The sequence below is a fragment of the Seriola lalandi genome, unplaced genomic scaffold, assembly GCF_002814215.2.
Source record: "Seriola lalandi dorsalis isolate HSWRI2012SDOR001 ecotype SW California unplaced genomic scaffold, Sedor1 jcf7180002054470, whole genome shotgun sequence".
NCBI lineage: Eukaryota > Metazoa > Chordata > Actinopteri > Carangiformes > Carangidae > Seriola > Seriola lalandi.
The window spans coordinates 337,648-360,115 of record NW_019525023.1 but is presented as its reverse complement, the minus strand read 5'-3'; the positions used below and the strand labels follow the sequence as shown (position 1 = coordinate 360,115).

Sequence of the window (22,468 nt, the reverse complement as noted above, 5' to 3'; positions counted from 1 at the left end):
TAATTCATGCATTTCTTTGAAACCCAAGAGTATGTTTAAACAAAGTGAGGAAATCAGCATAAACAAACAAAATCTCATAAGAACATGGTGACATGCAAGAAAGACAACAGCTGAGAAAATAAAATGGATTTTAATGGATGTTAGTTCAGAAAGAGTTCAGAGATGTGGATTCCCTTGCACTGCAGCAAACTATCTAGTTTCCTTGACAACAGTGGAGCAAATTCTGTGTTTTTAGACGATGGATCCAAATAATTTTTGAATCCATCTTAACCTGTTAACTCCCAGAGGTAGAGGAAAATGAGGAAGTTAGCTGATTTTATTCAGCAAATCACAGCCATTTTCATGTGTGTGAATGTGGCTCCAAGCAGACTGTTTTCAATATATTCAAATTTCAATTGTGAGTGCCCAGAAGGAAACGTAATGGCGAGTATTTAAGCCACAGAACGAAAATGGATTCTGTTTCTATGGTCCAGGCCTTTGAGCCCATATGGACATTTTTGGCAAGCAGACTTTGAAGTAGTTTAACTCTGCGTGCAGACAGATTGCCATTGAATAATCATATATACTGTAGCATAGCAGTTAGTGAGGAAGATGGCCTTAGTTGTTACATTCATCTCAAGATATCTTTTGAGTGAGGTTAAAAAGACTAATAAGAAGAAACAGCATTGAGCCTTTCAATCTTCATGGTCCTAAAGGGTCAAATATCAGAATGCCATGAAATGCTAAATAAAGTTGTATATTATGATGAGGCAGTGGGGTGATTTCCAAAGCCATGGTAGCCTAAATGAAAAAAGTAATACATTATTTGGTGACATGGGAGTGGACAATCAAATTCCTACATCAGAGTAGTCACCGAATAATTGATGTTTGATTATGTTAAACCCTCAGGTGAAGTATTCATTCTCTTTGAGGCTTTATGCATTAGAGGAATAATTTAATACAGAGAGGAATAGTTTCAATTGCAGCTCTGAATACATTTATGTCACTGGAAGTCATCAAATCATATTAGAATTTTAAGCACAATATGCTTTAAAGTATTTTCTCAACTTGCAGTATCAAGGACACATAGATTCAGCCAAATAGGGATCTAAAAACATTGCCCTTAATTTTGCAGATCATAAAATAGACTGAAAGGTGGATCAATTTGTTAAATGAGGCAGTACAGGGAGAGTAAATTGTGTGAGAATGAGAAACAGAAAAGCACGGCGATGCGACTGGACAGGGAAACAACATATCTCACAGCGTGTGTAAAATGGAGAGGTGTTAATGAGTATATGTTAGTACCGGTACGTATGTATGTACAGTATGGTGTGTCGCAAATTAAAATGGTAATGAAAGGATTTTTTTTTCAATGACAGCAATTTAAATGGAACAACACATGAAAAAAAATTAAAACATTTCCCAAAAACCAAAATAAATAATAATAATAATAATAAAAAAAATCTTAATAGCAGCTACATCTAAACCCACCCACTGAAAAAAAAAGTGTGTTCTGGACAGATTTAAATTAAAAATATCTAAGTAATGAAAGAAAAATTAAGGATTTGCTTTGACATTGCTGTCACTTATTTCAATACTTTGTGATTTTATTAAAAAGGCTAAGGTGATATGTTGTAAATGTCATTATGAATTTAAATAATTTCAGCGTTTTTTAACTTGATTAAGCCATATAGCTTCATTTTATCTCTAAGGGCAGCATCTATCAGTTCAACCTTTGCCAAGTATGTGTTTCATATTTGGCTGAAGGGGTGGGTTTTTCATCGAATGACATTTAATTTATCACGCCTTGAAAGAAATGATTAACTACATCAGGGCCTTAGTTTTAAACTGCTGTTTAATTAATGTTCCATGAATATACTGTAAGGGTAATCCACTTGCCAACTCACTATGTGACAAAAAAAACAAACATTCCCACAAAACCCAATTATGTTCTATAGTCAAAGTAAATACTGAGAGAGAAATGGGAAATTTATCTTCCTACTTCATATGTAGCAATAGAGCATGAGTATAGGAAAAAATAATAATGCAAAACATTTCCACTTAAAAGGTGCAGTACAAGAGAGAGCATGCATGATGAAATTAAGTTTAGTTAACAAAATAAAGTAAAGAAACATAACTATTGTATTACCAGTTTGTGCCATAAATTTAGCAGATTCAGCTTGCTCCTGCAGGGCCTTTGTGTCATGAACTGATCTTGGCCGCTGACTTTTTACTGTATGCTCTCCGATCATTCCATATTCTATGGGACAAAATAGAGGTTGATATGAAAGCTAGGCTTAAACAAGATCTTCTGAGAACAAAAGCTTATTACATACTGTTTTTCAGGATATTCGAAGCAACTGCAGTACATGGCTAGAAACAAAGACCACACAAGTTTGTATTTAATTTGTCCGTTTCTCTAGGGCATAGAACAATGCAACGAATTTATAAGGGTGAGTTGGAAGTATTAATTGAGCTTGAAAGCACAGCGTAGACACATAGCAAACATGCAAATAAACTCACATTGGTTTTTAAGACTCTAAACACTTCATCAGACCAGCTCCCTCCCTCCCCACCCTCCTGCACACCCAGAAAAGAAAAGAAAAGGAAATGAAAGTAAAAATGTGTAAGCCATCAGAAAGCCACAGAGGAGGGGGTCATGGACATAACATGCTATTGATCCACAGTTTCCTCAACAGTTTGTCATCTTTGTAGGATTTTTTTTATTTTTTATTTTTTTGACCCAGTCCATATTGTGAGACTTTATTAAATTAGACAAATGTATTCTGAGCTGTATTCATTACAATGCATGCCCTCTTTGTTTCCCATAGAGGGACAAAGAGACAATGAGTTCTGATGCCACACTGAGAAAAGTGATGCTAGCAATATTGCATTGAGTTCATAATTTGCATCAGCTGTTTTAAGTCAAAGCGACACACTGTAAAAACAACCGTTATATTTTACTCACTTAAATAGCTCATGCAAATTGCTTTTGAACTGCTTTGATTAAGAAAAAAAAAAAAACTAGCATTACTTTTGCCAGTGTGATCCTAATGAGGTGATTATATCATTTGCAAATAGGCAATGCAGGTGATGCATCAACAACAGATTCACACATAGCTTATGTTAGTACATTAGACAATACAATGCATCAGCCATTGATAGGGAGGATGTTTAAATCATCACTTGTACTATAGTTTGTAGCCTCAGATTCCTGTTTCCTACAGCAGACTGTGAGTGTAGAAAGACTGACCTCCCTGCACAGTGAGGCCTAGAGGAGGAAATCTGTCATCTTGTCTGACCATGTTCCACTGAAAGCTTACATTTTATGACTAATTACATGGTAAATCACTTGACTGCAAAAAAAAAAATAAATAAATAAAAAATGGACAGCTGTTTGATCTGCGCATCAGACTGTTGGCATTAACCAAATCATATCAACAAACATGTTCCATGATTGGATTAAGCAAAAATAAATAAATAAATCAAGACAAAAAAAGTGTCAGCTACATTCAGATAACAATCCCTTCCCAGTATAACAGCATCAGGAAAACTGTGCTGGTGCTTACATAAAAAAAGGTATATTAAGAGGGTATAATGATAAGAGAGAAAGCGACCAGGTAGAAACAAACATTGCAGCCTTTTGATGCTGATTTGTGTCTTCAGGACCATGACTGCACAAAGTAACGAGCTCCAGAAGCATGTTCAAAGGTCTTTCACTCTGATTTGATCATGTCCACATCTATTTTGCTCAAATTAAGCAGAAAAGCACAGTGTGAACCTTGCGCCCGACAAAGAATGTGTAGGTACACTGGTGTTTTGACAAACAGTGGGCAGTTGATCTAACGTTCAGACCTGTAAGACTAACTACTGTAGATACTTCGACATGTTATCTCTTTACTGTGTTTGGTGCTCTACCCTGTGGTGTTTTGGATCATGAACCGATTCCCCCGTTTGGCAAAGTAAAAGCGCTGTCAGATTTAGTCAGCCTGAACGTCTGCTACTATATAAAAAAGCAGGGCACACTGCTGTGTAATGAATTTATACAAATGAAGCTTAACACTAAAAGCTATAAGATAGCATTAGCACTTTCATGCCACTTCTGCTGCTCATTAGGAAAATGACATGGCTTCTTTTAATGCTTCTACTTTTCAGTAACATTCGGTGTTAATAATGCAAAATATGTGCAAATCAATATACAATCCACTGTTCTGTATTCCATAACCAGGCAACTACAGAGCTTCAGAGTTTTGTGCGATTCTCAGTATCTACTGTACTGAAAGGAAATAATTCCTGCCTTGCCCCTTTCTCCTATTTACATTTAGAAGCAACATTAATGTAAAGGTGCCTGTATCAAGGAGGACATGCTGTACAGTACATGGTGCTGGAGGCTGTTACCTTCTATATTGTCCTTTTTAAGCACCAATCAACACGACTGTCTTCACAAATTGTCGCTCATAACTCTATCATATACCTTTTTTGGAAATGAAAACGCCTCTGCAAAACATTGATCAGCTCAGCCTATTAAACAGTGATATTAGCCACACCGTCAGTCACGCATAATCTAATCTAGCTCTGAGCAGCTCGTGATGAACAACACAACAAAAGCACAGCAACATGAGAGAGATTATAAAATTGTCATTAAGTGTGATGTCAGTGAGTTACTTCGGTGACAAAGTCATTACAGAGGGACGCGCAGAATGAATCAAACATCACAGGTTCTTAAATAGAAGTTTTCCATCATCACAGACTCATCGTTTCATGATGGATGCTTGAGTAATTATATCTAAATCAGTCTGGACAGGAAGCTATTAAAACAGCTCAACCTGTTGGTACACAAACGAGAACTGGTTAATTTAGCGCATAAGAAGTCTCAGTTTTAAGTGTGTGAGACTTTAGTCGCTTTTGATGCCACTAAGCCAAGATGTTAATCCTAACATTGTGTTTCAGAGGGCCCAAGGTAGAATGGAAAAGAGCAGGATGTCGAAACATGACACCAGAAAAGTACTGTAAAATAAGAACGAGGATTTTAATCGAACTGCTAGAATTGTATTCAAGTCCATGGCGGTGTAACGGTAGCCATGAGAGACAAACCAGAATTTGAATAACTGGAGGGACAGGCTGTTGTCATTTGTCAAAACAGCCCAAAACAATGTTTCTTCATTGTTTTACAAGGCAGAAAGCTTAGATGATAAGTTTAGCATTACTTTAGTTTGAGACAGCATTATTTTGAAGTTTTGGACATGATCTTTTAAACTGTGTGTTTCCAAGGAAATTAAGTTTAAGATTGATGAGGTGTCTGCCTTTCACTCAGGAATAAAGAAAATACTTATTATTGATATCCATCAACCATCATGCCCCAACAACAACAGAGAGACAATGCCATTCAGAGAAATCCATCACTGGTTCCATCAGATTCCATCACTGCTTTCTTTCCTTTAGTGCAATGAGCGATTCATTCGCTTTGTTTTGCATGCACATAACCTTGAGGCGCCACCAATAAAGCATGCGTTTTTTGGACAAGGAATTAAACATCAGGTTTCTACAGGAATGGCAGTGACCGTGAAATTTAGCAGGACTGACAAAATAGAGGAATAGCAGCAATGGTTTCCAGAAATACCTAGAATATTGTGAGATTAAGTTTTTGTATATGTACATTTGTGTAAAATAAGGTGCTGAATTGCCTGGATGACCTTGGCAGACAGATCAGCAATAACCACGTTTCCTTCTATTAAAGGCAAAAACCTGTTAGGCTAAAGGCATTTAGCTTTTTGTGGCAATCATTTAAAAATAAAAAAATAAAAAAAAAAGAAATCAGAAAGGAGTGGATTCTGAAGAATTGTTTTATATACTGTATAGTTCTTACAAGTAGACCTCAATTATATTATGGATTATAGTAATTGCATGGAATTAGTAATAACTGAGGGAACATTTGGAATTAAAAATTTACAAAGAGCTGTCATATAGGCCAGTGTATCTATCAGATGAGTGCAGATACTGTAATGGAAACGCAGTCGATCTGCAGTCTATTGTTTTTACTGAACAAAGTGAGGCTAAGGGCATCATTAACATCATAACCTATCATCATGTTGGAATAAAACTGTTGTCTTTTTATATATAGGATCACTGCACATGGAGACATGTGATCACCTCATATTCTAACTATGTATTGTTAGATTGTAATATCTACATTATTTCCTCTGTGTGATGTGTTTCCCTTTAGATAAAATAGCAAGGTACATTAAGCAATAATAAGTGTTTTGTCTCATCAAAAAATGGCTTCTATCTCCCAGAAGTATAAATGTCAGCAGATTCACACACCACAGATACATGACCATACATACATTAACCAAAATTCAGTTGCAGATACAGTAACACGTCTCTGTGTAATTGTTAACATTAGCAGCTTGAACATCCAGGCAAGTTAAACCTGAGGTGGCCAACGTCTACAATATATACAACAAATATGAATTCTTACTGACTGACTGACAAAATAATAGACCTAATATTTTGGGAACCTATTATATATTTTACACGCACACACACGCTTTTACTTAAGAGGGCAGAATCAGCACTCCATTCAGTTACACTATGCAACATCAAACCTGCAATTACTTCCAGTAAGTGCAAAAAATAAATAAATAAAAATTAATCTTTTAAAAGGTGCAAGCAAGGTCCTCTTTTTGCCACCACGCTGTGCCATCAGTTTATAATGGCAGCCATTTTGCCTGCTTCTCAGGGATTATCAACAAATCTGGTGGGTAATAAAGAGGTGGAAATTAGATTATGCTATTTTGAGTGTGAATAATGATTGGCTTGCTAGTCTTGTGAGTCAGGCTCCTTTGCAAGTTGATCTTACCGTGAGATATGTCTGGCCGCTCTAAAAAGGAAAAGTACTCTTCTGTTTCAATCAGCTTTGGAGGCTGATCTCCAGGGGTGCATCTGTTAGCCAAGCCAGAACTGCATGTAGACACGGCAGCTGTGGAGCAGCTAAAAAACAACCAAAGTCTGTGGCCAAAATTTTAACAAAATGTCTGCTCAAATTACCAGCTATGCAGGCGCAACAGCCTAGTCTCCGCTGGGCTGTGACCTCAGCAGGTGACAATGAATGAAGGTTATGACAGAAAGGATACCAGGGCTCTGAGTTTGAGGCAACTGTGTTACTGTATGTGCTGTGGCAACACAGGCTTTCATCAGTGTCAAAGGTGTGCAAACATGGATAGTGCTGGCCACTATTTTCCTGCCCTAGCCAAACTATTTATGAGAGAGTGATTTGGTGGGCTCAAAGCTTTTCTGACCCATCGCAGCTCATTGATGCTTTCAAGCTTAATTAGTGGCCGTATTTACAGAGATATTCACGCTTGATTTAATTAATGTCCTGCTACTAAATACACGCGGTACACATTACAAACAAATAAAGACTCAGCACACAATCAAAGAGAATGAAAGTTCCCTGGGCCCATGACCTTTGTCATCACTAAGGCTTTGATCCACTGCATGCAGGGAATTTTAAGCCTAAGCACTGGCAGTGATCACGCCAGCCGCAGAGAGTCCAGTGGAAGACATTTCATTTCCAGGTTCATCTTCACTGTGTGGACACGTTCCATGTGTAATTTTATTGAAAGGCAGTAAAAGCCAGCCTCATGTCCAACGACTGATGTGTCTAACCTTGCATGAAATGAGCCTTTACTCAGAAGCCCTTATGAGTAGCTCCTATCAGGGCTGCTCCACTCACTGCCCTCCATGCATTCCTGCCTGACTGACTGCCTGTCACAAATGTAGCTCTTAATGAGAGGCACTTCATTACTACTGCACTTTGAAGAGTGTAAGTTCCCAAAATAGAGACAAGTGCACAGTCCATGCAGACCAGGAAAAGGGATACCTCCCTATCCCACGCCTGTCTTTCATCCATTCCCCAGCAGCTGAGCTACCGAGGCTGGCAAAATTTCGGTCAAATATAGTGATATTTCTGGGTTGTAATGTGCTTAAACTACCTTTGTAGATATATTGGACTTCTGTTAAGATTTTAGTGTACTAGGGAAATATATTTAAAAACATCAACCTTTACAAACGGTAATATTGACCACTTGCTGAAACAGTTCAAATGTAATTTAAGGGTCTACAAACTCGTTTGTAGCAACAGCATCTGCTCATTTGCTTGTTTTGTGGAGGTATTAAATCAAAACATCAATGCAGAGAAATAATCAAAGCCTGTTCAGGTTCATTATGGATTTTCCTCTATAAAAAAAATAAACATAACACTTACAATTAACAATAATACAACAGAGAGAGAAGGAGAAGGTTACAATAACAAAAACACATTCCAGGGGAAAGCAAAAAGAAAATCAGTCATGTGTTACAGTAGAAAACATAAAAAATACATTACAAAAAAACCATCAAATATACATTTAGTCATAAGTAAAGTACAGATTCTACCACTATGTTTTATTTATGCCAACATTTTAGAGGCAGGACAGTACATTTGATTTTCTCAAAGTAAGTGTCAGTGTTTGAGACAAAACTGATAGACTACTAATCAATGTAAAAAAAAAAAAAAGATCATATGATTATGATAGTGATGGTGGTTATGATGTAATGAGGATGCACCTTTTTTTTTAGTTCATAAATACACTTCCACATCCAAACTGATTCTAAAACATTACTCCAACGTCTAAGTCAGACTATGATTCAAACAGGAGCTTATGAATCCACTCCACTGTCGTCCATGTATCTGTTTACAGCTATTATACAAATCCTTCACTATTGGTGGGACCATATGCTTGAGCCAATCTAAAAAACTCAATTAGTCCTTCATTAAGAAAATGAGGGGGTTGCACGGAATCAGATACAAATTACGAATTGTCCTCTGAGACATACAATTATCCATCATATTCCTTCTGCCATCTGTTTGCTTCCTGTTGACTCTCCTAATGACTTAGATTGAAGCCAAATTAGAATTCTGTGCAACTTCCACTGCACCTCATTGAAAAGTCATGTGAACTCGCCTAAAAATGGAGCGAGACAAGCTGTCGGAATACAGTCTGTCGTAAGCAAGACAGGATATAGTTTGTATTACTGATGCGCTGGCAAATGAGTGGCTATGGAAATTACAGTGATTCCAGTTTCCAGCACAATGGTAAATCACAAGGTTATTGAGCAGTACCTCACAAAGCAACCTAGATGGAGCTCTGACGTTATCAAAGCACAGGATCAAGAAGCCCTGTTGCTGGGTGCCGTGAGCAGATCATTCCTCCTCTTTTCCATACACTTCAGGGAACAGGCTTCAGCTGTCTGTTTTCATATCGTTTCAACTTGGCCAAACATCTACAAATTGAATATCTGCTCTGTCAAAAACCACACGGTTTAGATGAATATTTCACAGTCTAAACATTATACATACACTATAATAAACTGCCAGCTCTAGAAACAAAAGCATCATCCACATTACTGTGGTTGTAAACAATTGCTTGCTTATCACTCTCCGGAAAGAGGGCTTCATTTTGGTTTAAATAAGAGGGGAGGAAAATTGAAAACAACAACAACAAATGAAGATACTCATTTCCTTGTCATCTATTCTGGGTTTTCACAACGATGTACCCTTTGCATGATAATGTGAGCAGTGTGTCGTGCTTTCAGCTCAGCTGCATGATGCTATCAGAAAATGGATCCGCCTATGGAGCATTTTTAAAGTGAAAGCAATGCCAAGATTGCAGCTTATAACTTGCGAAATCACCCGCCTTTTCAAAAAGCAACACGGCTGAACCACCCGTGACTAAAAGTGGGGCTGCTGCAGGGACACAACTGAAAGGACTACTGTGCACCAACAGAAACAAGGATGGAAGCGGATTACTAATGAAACCATTTCAGACAGAGAACTCATGTTACATGAGTAGTATAGAAACTACACACACACACACTGTGAAACATGGAGGCTTTCTCATATCTGGGACACTAGTCTCATGCTTAAAGCATTTAATGAAATATTCTCTTGTAAGTTCTGGCCAATTGCATCAAAACAAGATTTATTTATTTTTTTTTTTTGACCAGCAGGATATCATCTTAATATATGGTTGTACATTTTTGCATAGTTATTCTTTGTGATATGTATGCTACAACAATGCTTCTGTGAATGGACATTGGAAAACTATGGAAACTGCACTTGGCATCAGTATACAAACAAACAACCCCAGTAGATGACCTGGCAGTCACGCACACTGCCAAGCTCAACGCCACCATGCCAAGCAATGCATCTGTCAAGTGAGAAACATGACACATTTTTTAGCACCTTTGCGACTGCAGCCAATTTTCAAAGAGCATACTTTGTCCTTTTCTGAGCCATTTTGCTTGGCATATCAAGTAGTGACCTTCGGTTTAATAGAGTCATGGATTAGCCTCCATGGAAATTCCTGGCTAATAAACGGAAAATGATACACCTTAGAAATTAAAAGAGCAAAACACAATATGGACTCTGTAGCCATGGAGGCAAATGTGGTCGGATGACCATATTTCGTAGCAAGATAAATCATTTCCAACAGCCCCTAATGAGACTTTCATAATTCATGCTGTCAGCTTTTCCACAGCACCAATCATGTCTGATCCTTTTGCAGTGGTAAAACCCACTGCTTCAGACTGCCACCCTGCATCTATCAGCACAGGGAACATTGTGTCATATGCAAGTTAGTCATGAGGAAGATGCCTGCAACATGCCCTGTCTTGGCTCATTGGCTAAGCTCATGTTAAAGCAAATACGCTCTCCAAAATAATTACAAGGACACAGTAGCGATGCTGAAATGTCCTCAGACAAGAACACAACAGCAGCGCAATGGGATTTTTATTTAATGGATTCTGATGCCAAGGCCTGGAACATGAGAACCATCATAGTTATTACAAGTTTCAAAGTCATGCATGGCTGTACAGGATTGTAATCACTATTTGTTTTTCTTTATAACCAATCAAATACACTTATATTAATCTAATTTGAATATTCCCCTTTCAAGAGAATTTATATTTAAATTGTGTTTAATTTTAAAGCAAATATCCAGGATTTTGACTTGCAAAATGACAATTTCTATTTCAAGCCAGTTTTAAAATGAAGCTCTTAAACATCCAACAACACAACACAGCCTCAGCTCAGTCTGACCAACAAATACAGAATTACTTGTTTGTGGTTTGACTAAGCATGGCTCACACTTAGCTAAGGATCCAACTAAAAAAACAAAAAATAATATGCAATAGGTCATCATTTTTATCGTCTGCATTAATCAAATCTATTCAATTATTCTGGGAAATGACGGACAATGTCAGAATGATATTTTTTTTTAAGTGAGGTGCGCATTCCTCTAACCTGTAGTATTTTCTCTTCTGTATTTAGACTGTTGTAAAGTGTTGAGGGAGGGAGAGAATTGGAAAACCCCACAGGGATTCAATCCCAGGACAGGGGGGCATGTGGTTCGAGAGTCACGGGATTTAACCACTTGACGATCTATGGGAACACATTATAATACAGAGACAAACACACCACACAATCTAACCACTCATTTGGTTTGATTCTGTCTCATTTTAGCTTCTGTGAAATCTCTCCTCTAGTCTAGTCTAGATTTTTGTAATAGAGGCAAACACAGAATGAATAGACACATTGCCAGAGTCACAAAAAACTATCACCCTGGAAAGGTCATTCAATAAAATACCATCCAAACTGAACTGTACCAACCTGCCAAGCATGATGCTGGGTACTTTTCAAGTTTAATGCAGGTATCCACAGTCTTATTTTTCAAACTTTTGCAAACCTATATCAAAGAGATGCTAAGTACTGTCAAAGTAAGAGAGCAAAGAAGCATTATCTTAATTTTAAATTATGCTGAATAGCACTGTTGAAATTATGCTGAGTCTTTGTGGAGGATAATTGTAATTTCAGTAGGGCAAAGTAATTGTGTGATATAAGAAAAGGAAGGGTGCATTTAAAGATTGGAATAATTAATTCATGATGTTTTTTATTTTTGCATCCTGAAAAAGGTCTCAGGTTATTATCCACTCGAGGCCTTTGGAATCATCCATATAAAAGCCGATGAAAGACCTGATAGCAAACAAATAATAGAACATTTCCATTCATTTGCACGTTTGTCATTTTTGGGTCTCTCTCCTGGACCATATAAAGGCCACGGTGTCAACCAGATACAAAGTGGTTTGTCTGTGTACAAACAGCTGTGTTGCCAATTGTGGTGGGATGTAAAACAGAAACATCAGTGTGTTGGGCTAAAGCAGCAGCAATTACTCATCAATGAGAAAAAAAAAGCATAAGCACCAGTGAAGTTGCTCCATTTTCCTCATCTGACAATGTGATGCTAACAAAGATGTCTCCTGTAGTCTGCTACATCTTTCTGAACATTAACTAGATTATTGAACACACCATTTACACACAGATTATTACACAGGGAATTTAGGTTACTGTGATTCTTCAATCAAGCCATTGCCTCAGTGTGGGTTTTTTTTTTTTTACTTTATGTTGCAGTGTACTGTAACCATATCAAAAACATCAAATATCCATGTGCATGTAAATTAATAAACATGCACTAAAAGTAATAAATCAAAATCGGAATGAAAAAAATGAGAACAAAATCTCCTAAACAGTTATGGCTGAACCTGCTGGCTCTTTTTTTAAAATCATTTCCAACGTTGCCCAGCTACTAACACAGTAAAATTAGAGCTCAAATATGTGATTTATTGAGGTCAGGTTATAAATTCTGGAGAAAGAAGCTATTACAACTTTCAGAATGATGTCTTGTTGCCACGTGGAGCTGCCAAAGTGCAAAGTTGCCTGCAGGCAGATTGAAATATGCTGTAAACAAGAGTAAAAGAAATTTGACTCAGTAGCTAGAAAGAGAAAATGTGATCAGTGTATGACCAGACCTGGACCTCGTGGCTTTTGCAAAGAAGGACTCATCAGCCAAAAAGAAAAGACTTCATTCTAATCAGGTGGCTCTAAAAAGGAGGAAGGCAGAAGTGTGTCTCAATCCAACAAGTCTAACTTTGCATAGCGAGCCTGGATCAAATCCTAGATGGAGTATGAAATGACTTATCAGTGACAGCCCCTTGTTATATGCAGCAGCAGAGGCAGCCAAGAGTGACATTAGTATTGAAAATTAATTGTTTTTTAATGTGCACGTCTCCATCGTCCACCACATAGCCATGCACCATTACTGTGGTCAATTAGCCATTCAACATCTTACCGTTGGCCAATGTATGGAATCGATTACCACACCACAAGCTTTCCCTGCAGCCTACCATGTCCAGAATATTAAGTGTTACGAAAAGAGAAAGAAAAAAAAAAAAAAACTCAACTCAACAAAGTGAATTAAATCGGCTTTAACCTGAACATGACTGCTTAAATGTTTCCCACCCAGAGGCCACCGACATATGCGCATCACAAACAGCCACAACACTCATTTCAAATTCCCAACCCTATACACATACTGTACTGAGGTACAGCTGGTCAGTATAATTAGTGTGCAAAACAAGCACCATTGTAAATCTTATTATTAAAACTTCCATTTTTCTTCTTGGATATGGGAGGAAATAAAGCCCCTTCAGCCAGGCTTCTGAGCCTTTTTAGCTATGATGACATTAAGGATGATTGAAGTGCATTATCTGGGCACACAATGGCTGCTGTCCATTCAGCTGTGCTCCGCAGAGCAGTGAAATAGGGAGCTGGCGACACACTTGCTGCAGAGGAACGCAGAGTTTTAAAGGCCCATGACACTCTAGTCCCCCCACCAATACCTTTTGGCTGAATAGCTTTGGCTATATGGGCGAGTTCACATTATTGTCGATGTACCTGTCTGATAGCCAGTCAAAGCGCTCAGGTCCTCTGCCTCTCAGCAAAAGTGCTGTAAGCCTTTAAAAAGAAGGAGGTAATTTAAAAGATATCCCTTTCTTCAATTCACTGATAGTACCAGGTGAAGCGGTTAATTTGCAGAGAATAATCTGTCATGGCTGCGGCAAGTATTCTACATAATGTCTCACAGTTTATTGGGATAGTGCCTGGATGGATATGACAAAATGACTCTGTTTAAATTCGTCAAAGTGGAATAACTTTGTGTTTTTGTGAGATACTCATGAGGAATTGATGTGACTGATCAATACATATGTACACTGTTATTCAGCATGCAACATTTCCTCATGTGAAGGCAACCACTTGTTCGTTCTGTGTGTCTCACACAACAAACACAAGTGTGATCTGTGAACCTGAGTGGCTTAGCCATTTCTTCCCACTTCCCTTGCACTTCTGTGAGAGCAGCCTTAATGAGCTTTTCTATGCAAAAAATGTAGCCCCATGCATACATTTTTTTCCCCAGTCTAATCAGCAAAGGAAAAAAAAAAGAAGCTGTCTTTTCATGCACTCTCTTGCTCTAATCTAATTAGAATTTATTAAACTAGGCAAAAGTTCAAGGACATCAATAGCCACATTTTCTTCCCAACACGGTGTTAGCTAGTTAGACAGTAGAGAGGGATAGAACAGCAAATAGGCAAAGAAACCATTTCGGTCCTGACTATCCTTTCACCTCATTATGGCATTTAGAGACACTGATGAATGCATATTTTCTGTATTTCTCCCTGATTTTAAACCAGGCAGCACTGAATGGTCACATAAATCAGCTATATTCAGCCAGTAATTGAATCTCCATGGACATAAGATGATATAAAAATAGAGGGTAATCAGAGGGCACAATGTACTATTCATGTATTTACAGAATATTATGCAGACAATAAAACAGAACAGCAGGATTACGACTGGATGCTTTTCCTCCATAAACACTGTCCACATATGAAATGCTACGTGTATATGTGAAAGTAAAACCTCTGCATTTGGACATGCAGAGACTATCTCTAAATGTATTTGCGTAATATATTTGGAATAGAATAGAATAGAATAGATGTATTCTTACAATTACAGAGGTGTACTGTATGTAAACCCAACACAAGTAAAGTTACTGATTTTGCAGGAATCAGAATACTTTATTGATCCAAGGGGGAAATTAGGTTATGTAACAGTTGCTCCCTCAGCAAAGAAAATAATACGATGTAGATTACAATGGTAAAGATAAAGATGAAAAATCGTCATGAAATATAATCATAAAATGTAAAAAATATCTATTTATGCTATAAAGGGATACCTCAGTTTGTAATAATGAAAAAAAAAAAAAATTGCGGGTTCATTGTGTATCTCATTTTCAAAAGAGAAATATAACAGAAGCCAGCACTTTTCTTGCTATTATTCATTTTTGCCTGTGTAGTTTTGCTTTGAATATTCCAGTGGGACAACCAAAAGTTCATTAGCAGCCATTCGGATAAAATGCCAAGTTTTGTGAATTGTCTTACAACTTGCTGCAGCTTATAAAAAAGAACTCTACATTATAAATTTATAGCACCCCAGATATGCAAATATATCCAGGATTTGGCACTACTACTGCCCTCTCTTAGTGCTGTACAACTTGATACATTATGTTTTATGACAGGACACAAACAGCCAACAGTGTCAATATGACAACAGATCTGTAAACTAAGATATGTGGATACGAAATCCCAACTGAAGACATGCAAAGCCTTTCTGTTGTTGATTGTTATTTTTATGACCAGACCTTTCACAGTCTTGAATGTGATTTCAGTTTGTCTGGAGAACTGTATGGTTGTTTGAATTATGAACGATCCCAAATCGGCTATATTCCATACCTTATTGATAACTCTAGAAAAAGCCTTTGCATTTTGACAGTAGAGAACGTAACCTCCATTTCGATGTGTTAACTTAGAAGATGCAGTCACACATGCTTGGAGCCATGTATGGCCCTGTCTCCTGGAATATCCTGCAATAATTAAAATAATCACATCAGTCCCCCATTGTTGAGACAGATAAGTCTACCCTGCTACATCTCTTTGCTTCTGTATAGAGCTGAAAAAATTATTCAATTAGCTAATTAGTCGGTTGACAGAAAATTGGTTGCAGCTTCTGAAATGTTAGGACCTTGCCTTATTTTGCATTCTAGTAAACTGAAGATCTTGGGCATTTAGACTGTTGGTTGGTTGTAGCTGTAGTTACCTGTTCTTTAATGTCATAATACAGTGTCCCTGTAGCCAATTGCTTTGTGCCTACACATTCTTCACCTGCTTCAGTAGCTTTGTTGGTTTCTATGTGAAATACTTGTTATTTACAGTAGACACGTCGATAAAAATAAAAAAATCATCGCACACATTAGTAAGACTGCAATATGGAGCAAGCGAGCATCACTCAATAATGTGAGGCAGTGCCATTTGAGGTTATGGGCAAAGTGTCAGATTACAGACAGACCTGAATGACAGACTGATTGACTGACTGTCCAGCTGATCAATGTGTTCATACCTCACATTTATTGGTTTCTGGCAACACACAAAATATTTTCCCATGCTTAGAACAGCGCCAGTCAAGTTGCTGTATTGATGGTTTGGAAATGAGAGCGCAAGATTGACAGGAGTCTGATCTAAATAAAATGGGGTGGCATCATGAGCAGGCAATCACCTTCAGAGGAGGGAAGGTTGTTGACTGGTCCCGCCTTTTTCCTCTGTAACAGAGAGCCAGAATCCTGCTGTCTTTTTAGAGTAACCTCTTTACCAGCCGTGACAGCATGTGGCTGGTATTGTTTTCACCTTGTGAGTGAGTGTGTGTGTGTTTGTGTGTGTATGTGTGTGTGTCGGTGTGTGTTATCATGGCAAAATCTGGTCTTGAAGACACCTATTGTAGCAGGGACTACCACAGAGGCAGTTTTGAGTACTTTGGCAGGTGTTTATATGTCTGTCTGTCTGTCTGTCTGTCTGTCTGTCTGTCTGTCTGGACAGATTTTGCCAGCAACATAGTGTCTTAACTGTGCAAGATACTAGCAGGAAACTTTACAGGTGGGTAGTTTGAGATCAAAACAAAGGCTGGGTTGTGGTCCAACCCATGGAGTATTCATGTAATAATGTAGTAATAACTAGTGAGTACTCATGAGTCAGAACTTCAACATTTTGACAGCTGGTGTGATCCCATCTCAAGGAAGCCTCTAGTTTACACAGGCCTCAGCGAGGCATTGTCTTTTCTCGGTGTTTCTTTCGTTGATCTTTTTGAAAAGCTGAAATGTGAAACTATCTATTCTATCTATTATTTTCTTTTTCAACATTCAAAGCTAAATCTCTGTTTGTTATTGATACTAGGCTGTAGAATCAAACCTTATCATTTTACCGACACATCAGATAATTTTTCTTAGTATTCAACATGTCTGATGGGGTTTTGACAGCATGCCATTATGGCCCAACCCCATGGGAACTGCAGTTACTTAATGCTGACAAACTACTCATTGTAATATGAAAATAAAAGTAAATTTACAAACCAAACAACAGCCACTGAGGGCTGTAGCCTAATCCAAAGTAAAGAAATGCAATGCTAGTCTATTGCATTGCCTTTCTTTCTTTTTCTATTTTTTTTCTTTTTCTTTTACCCATGGCTTGGAGGAACTAGTCCAACAGCTCCCACACAGCTCCTGTTCTCCAGTCTTTATTTCCAGACTGAATCATAAGTCCCAGTCCCAACCAGCCAGCTATCCACCACAAGGCTCATGGGCTCAGTCATACAAGATGTCCCCTTTATTTGGCATTTGATTTGACTGACAGTTGTAATGTTTCTCTTATGCTTGGCTAACCTTCCCAGACCCACATAAAGTATAACTGTAAGAGTTTTTGCTTTTAACTCAGTGTCTAAAAACTCATATTTCTGAACTTAACTTTGGTATTGTGTTATCAGGGTGCTACAGTACAAAATGCTACTGCCGACTCATACCAGACTGTAGATTACACATAAAATAATGATTCACATTCATAATAGGACTGCTTAAATAACATTATCGATTTGTCTAGTCCCACAAGGCAAAATTTTTATTGCTTGTCGTGGTTTCTCCCATTAAAAAGCAACATATTTGCACTAAATGTCTACATAGCCATTTTTCATGGTGACAATTAGCATTCCCTGCTGTTAATTTCTAGTGGCGTTTCCGAGGCAGACAGCAGTGACATTTAGGCGCACAGATGTATTTGCTGCCACCATTGGTGGTAAGATAATACTGAAAATCAATTATTTGGACATATAAATCAGCCTTTAAAAATAAAACAAAGTAAGTCCTTTTTTAATAAGACAGATAATCCTCACCAGCCGGGCATAAAATGAACATTACTATAACTGGCAGGATACCCAGCAGGAGTGGTACTAAGTGAAGGTTAGTTTCTCATAATAAATAACTGAGAAACTGACACAAAAAAAAAGGAAAAAAAAAAAATGACATCCACTAAAAATGCTCAACTGGAGCTGACAACAAACAGTTTGTGTTGTAGTTACAGATTCATAGTATATCGCTAATAAAAATACAAATATTCAAAGCAAATAATTGCATTTCTTCGGTTAACACCGGCCCTTTCTGCAGTGAGGATAATCATTTGTAAATATACAGAATACATGTAGCTTTTTATTTAATACACACTGACACGCAAATGGTTAAAACTAATGAGCCCAGACTTTTCCTCCATGACTATATTTATAAGTTAATGCAAAATGCAATACATTCATTTGAAGTTAGAGCAATCAGCAATTTTGATGTCTGTAGGCACCCTGCAGAGGCAGGAGACAAGATTCATTATATGACATTCTCAATAATTCATTACAAATGAGCTCGTCCTGTTTCTCCTTGTTGTAATGTCTCGGTCAACCGTGGCTGGCCAGCCTGCATCGAGTGACCTCCTCCATTATCAACTTATGATTAACTAAGGCCTCTTGTTTTGTGAAAACAGCATTCTTACCACGCATCAGAGACACCTACTTCCTTTCACATCTCAAGCATGAGACACATGCAGTGGAAGTGACTTCCAAGGGGAATCTCACAAGAGCAAAAATCAGTCGGAGATTTCCTCTCATTATCTTTTCTTCCCAAAAGCAGGCTGCTCAGTTATTCGCAGCTGCAGCTTCGTCCTTTTTTTTTTTTTTTTTTTTTTTTAACTCATCTTCTGACTGTTCTTTCTTCTGCTGCTTTGGAAATCTGGACAATTAATGACTCCCACACCACCCTTTTAAAAAGTACAGTAAACTTTTAATTGTAATGTACTGTGGATAACAGAGGACCTCCATAAACTCTGAAGCTCAAGCTCATTTTAAAAAGCGGAATACATCAGTACGCAAGTGCACCTACTGAGGGTCAGCCTACACTCACAGCTAATTACTCTGATACAACTGTGCCGCATTCAAGACTCATAGAGTTGTTTTCATTGATATTGTAATTTGCATGTACAATAAGATGACGAATACATGGTTAGTGAGTCTACCCTGCAGCACATCAGAATAAACAAGTAATTACAGAAAAAAATGAATGTAATATTTATAACACAATGCAATCTCTTCTGGGACTACTTAGAAAAAAAAATCATTAAATACCACATTAGTTTATAGATACTGCAGGTAGTATTTACAGCTATATGCATGAATTTCCAGTGGTTTGTTATATATGCAAGTATTAGGTCATTAAGAGAAGAATCAGAATAAAATAATTACAAAAGGAGAATCCTAAATAAATTAAAATAATGAAATGAATCCAGTCTTGCTTACATGTATTTGAAAGAGCAAAGACACCGAATTCAGTTAAGATTGTCACAACCTTCACTGATCTCAATACTGCGAGTACGTGAAATGAAATTGTCCATAATGATGGAGGAATGACACGGTGTATAAAAGCTGTTTAGCCACGCTAGCAGTGTGGCTAAACAGCATGGCAATGTAGGTCGGCCTGTCGGTTCATCATTTTGATCCAGACTGAAATATCTGAACAGCTACTGGATGGATTGTCAGACATACATGGTCTTCAGAGTGAATGAGCCATATTGACTATGGGGATCCTCTGACTTTTCCTCTAGTGCAAACAGCAAGTCAGATTTGTCAGGCATCTTGTAAAATATCTCAACATTTACCAGATGGATTGGCACAAAACTCTACTGAGATTCAGCTCTCCCAGATTATGAACCCTAACAACTATGTTGATACTCTGACTTTTCTCCTGGCATCATCACTAGGTTGAAATTTGTGTTTTTGAGTGAAATGTCTTGACAGCTTTTGGAGTCATTAGGTTTAGTAGAGATATTCATTGTCTCGTACATAGTCTTTTTTATGTAAATGATTGCAATTCCTTTAGTTGGATTCGGCTGATAAGATCAGCTAATAAAAACTGCTGTATCTATCTCACCATCTTCTGGCTATAGAAGAGTTGTTTCCAGATAATCTCAGCTCTATTTGTGCTTACATGATGCTTCTTTTTTTTTTCTCCACCGCCTCCTGCCTCTAACTCCACTGGAGTCACGCCTTCTATCTATTCAGCAGCGTTTCTGAGTGAGCAAGGGGAGGGCAAAGTAGACCGCGAAGCCACAAGCGGCACAAAGTGCGGCTTCTGGAGTTAAAACAAGAAGACTTTTGTTTGCTAACTCACTGGGGTTTCGTGCTCTGATGTCTGCTGGATTTAGCTTCTGTCCTGGAAAATGACTATGTTTATTAATGTCAACCAGACAACCAGCGATACTGTTTCCACTTTAACGTCTACTTGAAAACTGAGTAGAATTGTATCATGATTTAAAAACACTGTATGTGTTCTTGTACTTTGAAACTGCATCCATTTCAGTCCTGTGGGTCAGGGATGAGGCAGGTCTCTGATTTGTTTGTGTGATATTGAGCCAGGTCGCATGTAAATGTCTCCAATGGGCACAAGTTCAAAATGAGCTAACCCGAGTATCATTTATAAAAGGGCTTCATAATTAAATGTAAAAGAGAAGAGAAGGGAATTACGGCTAGCTTCTTGTTACCAAGCAACCAAGTCAACTAATGTGCATACATCTCTATCCATATTAAAGGCAGGGTGAGAGGAATTGGGGCTCCCTGCCCGTTTCGAAGCCCTCCTTTTGGATATACTCTCTTAAAGGACAAAGCAATAGGAATGTGGACAACAGATCAAGTCTAAATGGGGAGTTTGAAATTCCTTTAATGAGAACTTGTCTCATTTAAAGGCATTATTGAGACTCCCAAGCTCATGTGACTTGAATCCAAAGCAGTTGGCCAGTGGTGATGGTTAGGGCAATAAATTCCCTGCAGGTTTTTAAAACGCGTGAAAAAAGGAAAGGGGGTGAGAGACAGAAGAGGGAGGAGATTTGGGTGATGTTAGGTATTCCTTTGTCTGTTGTAAAGACAAAGCCACAATAAGAGGATGACAAACAAGAAATAGCAAAGAGGATTTAAATTTGAACACTTCATTATGTCTTTTTTTTCTGAAATAAAGGATCAAGGAATCACTCAGACCTGAAAACAGGCAGCCATTGATCAGTATGTGCATAAAGAGAGACAGATGAGATCCTTGGTTAAATAATACTGACTGCTATCTCATGAAACTGCACTAAAAGGTGCTAATTCAAGCACTATGCAAACAACAAGCTGCCTAAAGTTTTTGAAAACTAGAAAAATAGCTGCACAAACCATCATCTATAATTTTTAAATCTCCACAATGCTTAATTAAAATTAATTTTGCGTGACACAAATAGCTTGTCACTGCAGATCCCAAAAATCCTGACTCATGCAGTATTGTGAGCACAGTGTGTAACAGCACACAGCTGTTATGTGTATGAAAGTGGGCAGGAGAGGCTGTAAACGTCCAGAATGCATCCGCCCCTACCCTGCCATCCACACTCACAACAAATATCCATCCTATGTTTATGCGCTCCTGCTTATGTGTCAAGTTCATTTCAGTTCAGCAGCAGGCGGGAAGCACACGATAGCACCACCCACCTTTTTATGGCACTTGACAGCCCTCTGCATGACAGATAACTGAGACACAAAATGCATTTGAATGATGCAGGCATTCTCGGCGCGCTGCGCTAGGATGCTGGCGCTAAGGTGATGGTCGAAAGGGCATGTGGATGGATGGAGTCCAGGTGTAGTGCTCGAACAACTGTCCGACTAAATCTCTGAGAAATAAGGTTTTAATGGGAGTTACTTTCATCACATTTTGGAGGCCGTGCTCTCTTCTGTCAATGGAGCAGAGTGCTGATTTTAAATGTGAGATTATTCAAAATTAGGATGAACACCCAGGTCACTGAGGCTGTCTGAGGTAACTGTTCCCATGTTAACTAACCTATTTCTTTCTTTTCTTATCTAAAGAACAGTTTCCCCCCCTTGTCCCCCCTCACTGTTTCATTTTATTTATTTTTGGACTGAGCACCTGCCTCCTCTTAATTCCATGCACATACCTAGGTGGGTGGATGAAGGCTTGGGCAATTACTGCCTATTGAACATTGCCACTGTCTTTTTAACAGAATATGCATATACTGTCCAGCACCTCAAATACATTTTACGAGCTAAAGGTTTGTGACACATTTGCCTACTGTACAGACCACCTTCATTAGAACCATCTGA

General features: G+C 38.1%; 1 protein-coding gene across 7 annotated transcripts in view; it reads right to left on the bottom strand.

The window, feature by feature from the left end:
- adgrb3 (adhesion G protein-coupled receptor B3) overlaps positions 1 to 22,468 on the bottom strand; it is a 112,987-nt gene that overhangs the window by 65,160 nt on the left and 25,359 nt on the right. For all 7 annotated transcript variants that reach the window (XM_023411687.2, XM_023411688.2, XM_023411680.2 and 4 more), the window contains exon 3: positions 2,129 to 2,239. In XM_023411687.2, the coding sequence (XP_023267455.1) occupies positions 2,129 to 2,239 (111 nt within the window). The remainder of the gene's footprint in view (positions 1 to 2,128; positions 2,240 to 22,468) is intronic.